At 39.8% G+C, this 2,788-nt stretch overlaps 1 protein-coding gene across 2 annotated transcripts; it reads right to left on the bottom strand.

Annotated features, from left to right (window-relative positions):
- Positions 1–270: 270 nt before the first annotated feature.
- LOC122080046 lies at positions 271–2,535 on the bottom strand. 2 transcript variants are annotated; one of them, XM_042646912.1, is made up of 4 exons: positions 1,295–2,535; positions 1,094–1,195; positions 688–899; positions 271–394 (listed from the first exon to the last, which is right to left on the bottom strand). In XM_042646912.1, exons 1-4 carry the CDS (start codon positions 1,360–1,362, stop codon positions 330–332), a joined length of 447 nt encoding a protein of 148 aa, XP_042502846.1. In that variant the 5' UTR covers positions 1,363–2,535; the 3' UTR covers positions 271–329. The 2 variants fall into 2 exon arrangements, with proteins under 2 accessions (XP_042502846.1, XP_042502847.1); XM_042646913.1 differs by having other exon boundaries at positions 1,094–1,183.
- Between the last annotated feature and the right edge of the window lie 253 nt (positions 2,536–2,788).

The following is a 2,788-nucleotide window of genomic DNA, read 5'->3' as shown; positions in this document are numbered from 1 at the left end:
AAAAAAAAGAGTGAGAGTTAAAATCAAGACACTAATGTGACACCAAAAGTGGAAGTTTTAAACAATAACCAAAAGAAAGAGAGGGAAACACTGGAACTCTTTCCTTGGCGACAAGCATGCAAATGGGTCACGAAAACAAACAACTTCCCACACGGTTCAAATGAACAGAATGCAACAACATACACAAAGAAAAGGATCTTTCAATAAGCACATACTTTCAACCATCCTCAATCATCCTTACCAAAGTGCCCAAGGGTCACAACTCACAAGTATCTCATTACACATTAGTTCTGGTAGATCACTGCGGTAAATGGCATTGAAAATGGCAATCATTGGTCAAGAGTCCCACTGTCAGCTTTCCTTCCATGCAACGGAATCCTCACTTGTGCTACATCTGGATTGGCAGAGCAAGCACTTGAGTTCCAAGTTGGAAATGAGTTCCATTGATGGGTAAGAAGATCTCGATTAGATTTCCATTTTACAATTAAGACAGTGGAAATTGTTCTCTAGGTAGGCAGTCGGGTATTGAATCACTCCACCACATCATATGAGAATGGAAAAATCCACTATTTCTTATTCATTGAGAAAAATAGAGTCCCAAAACATAAAGAACGAAAAGTAAACAAGTCATTAATTGGCGTATTCAAACATAATATGAATAAAATGTAAACTTTAAGTCTTGAGTACCTGAATTCCAATCTGACTGTGAGTCGGCATCTTTATCATTTGAATCAGACGAACGAATGTCCCACCTCCCCTGGCATCCTCGTGAATAATTACTGGAATCACCCCGGGTGGGAGGCGAAGATCCATAATCACTGCACCTGAAACTCTGCAAAGATAAGCCTCCAGGAATTTTCTGCCGCTCTGGTATGCTATCGGATGCCTCCTCAAATTCACTGTTTCAAATGAAACACCAGATTAATTTCCACAATGCAGGATAAAGCATTGAAACAACAGTCAGAATGCCAAGTGTGATCCCATAAACAGGAGAGCAATACTCTGGCCTGATAATAATTTTTCCTTCTATACTCTGCTTTCGCTGGACTTTGGGAGCATGATTTCCATGCTAAAAAATATAGCACCAGCATACCTTAGAATTGATGGATCAAAATCTCTCGGCAGCTTTTTGCAAACATCCAACTTGCTCAATGACAGAAGAAACTCTCTTGTATAAGAAATCCTGGATTGTCGTCTGACTCCCATTAGGAAGGTGGAGAAAAGGTCACCAGATGAACCACCAAACAAAATATACAAACTAAAACATGAAAAAAGATAGAAGAAGGTTTTTTACTTCTGAGATTTTGGTTCAGTTTCAATTGGCTGTGCTGGTGAGTACTGACAAATACCCTCTGAGCTCATTGTTAGATACTTGGAATAAAGGAAAATAAATCAAATTTTTGACAATGAGGAGCAACAGTTATCCCCTAGAAGTTTGAGTGAGAGAGGCCAGCATACGTTAAGCAGCACCTTAAAATCCAAAAGCCCAATTCCAACTCTCTCAGAAAATGTAGCAACCATTCGGAACTCCAACCTAATAAAAGATTCCGAGCTTGGATCGTCAGTAATTCCTCATATCTTCAGTTTGAAAACCCAAAAATGCCTGGTAAAAGCATTCAATTTGAAGACTGCATATGCTAATCCAACATTTCCAGCAGAAGAACTCTCCGGTTCCTTATAGCGTATGCAACCACCATTGATGCAAGTTCAACAGATACCACCCGCCACTGATATATCTTCAAAAAAACATATTAACAACTAATTTTATAAACTGGAGGGGAGCTGTATCATTCTCCAACAAATACACCAACAATCAGAGCGATGACATACGAAGACGAAATACCAAGTGAGCTCCCTCTCGCAAATTTACCCAGAACAAGATTCTTGGAGATCAAACTCAAAGTTTAACACATACCAAACGCCATTGATATATCTTTCAAAGAACGTATTAACAACTAATTTCATAAACTGAAGGGGAGCCGTATCATTCTCCAACAAATACACCAACAATCAGAGCGATGACATCAGAAGATGAAATGCCAAGTCAGCTACCTCTCGCAAATTTATCCAGTACAAGATTCTTGAAGATAAAAGATGTAGTTCTTAATTTATAGTCGTCGTAAACATGAGAAATCTCCACCGAGCAGAATATATCATCGAAAATTGCTAAAGGCATGAACAGTTGAATAATTCTAGTCTGTCTACCTCCAATTCGTTGACTTCCTCGTTAGGGCAAAACATCTGAAAAAAGAACGGGAGCGATTTGGAACAGCTACCTGGATCGAGAGAGAAAGATGGCAAATCATTCACAGTGTAATGGCGAATTGGCGGAATTTATGGTTTTCTTTAACTTTCTTTCTCTTTTTCGAACCTTTTTCGTCGATAAAGCTAGAGTGAGCGACGGAAAGGGAAGATGGAGACAACTATAAGCCTAGAAACCCCTTCCGATACAGAGGTTGCAGAGACAAAGCCGAGAAATGACGTTCCCCACCTTCGATAGCGAGAGAAAAATATTAAACAAACATAGTTGTGAGTTGCTCATCAAGATTACAAAGCGGGTAAACTTGTTTTGTTAAAAAAAAAAACTGTCCGCTTGCGAGGTTACTACACCAATGAGCAAGCCCATGGGAGGCCGTGCGAAAGCATTTGGGTGGGTCAGCGTGGTTGTTTTGTGTCTTAATTATGTCTGGGTGTAGAGTCAGAAAGGCGAGCAAGGTTCTTTCCTCCTAAAAAAGAGAAAGTTCTCTTGATAAACAGCATAGGAGGAGACAACCAAGCATCCGATGGC

Source organism: Macadamia integrifolia, chromosome 5 (genome assembly GCF_013358625.1).
Source record: "Macadamia integrifolia cultivar HAES 741 chromosome 5, SCU_Mint_v3, whole genome shotgun sequence".
NCBI classification, from domain to species: Eukaryota; Viridiplantae; Streptophyta; class Magnoliopsida; order Proteales; family Proteaceae; genus Macadamia; species Macadamia integrifolia.
This window is presented reverse-complemented; position numbering and strand designations above follow the sequence as displayed.

Coding starts and splice junctions, on each gene's coding strand:
- LOC122080046 (XM_042646912.1), bottom strand. CDS start 1,362: ATGAGCTCAGAGGGTATTTGTCAGTACTCACCAGCACAGCCAATTGAA. Junction 1,196..1,294: donor ACTGAACCAAAATCTCAGAA/GTAAAAAACCTT, acceptor AATGGGAGTCAG/ACGACAATCCAGGATTTCTT. Junction 900..1,093: donor TTTGATCCATCAATTCTAAG/GTATGCTGGTGC, acceptor CATTTGAAACAG/TGAATTTGAGGAGGCATCCG.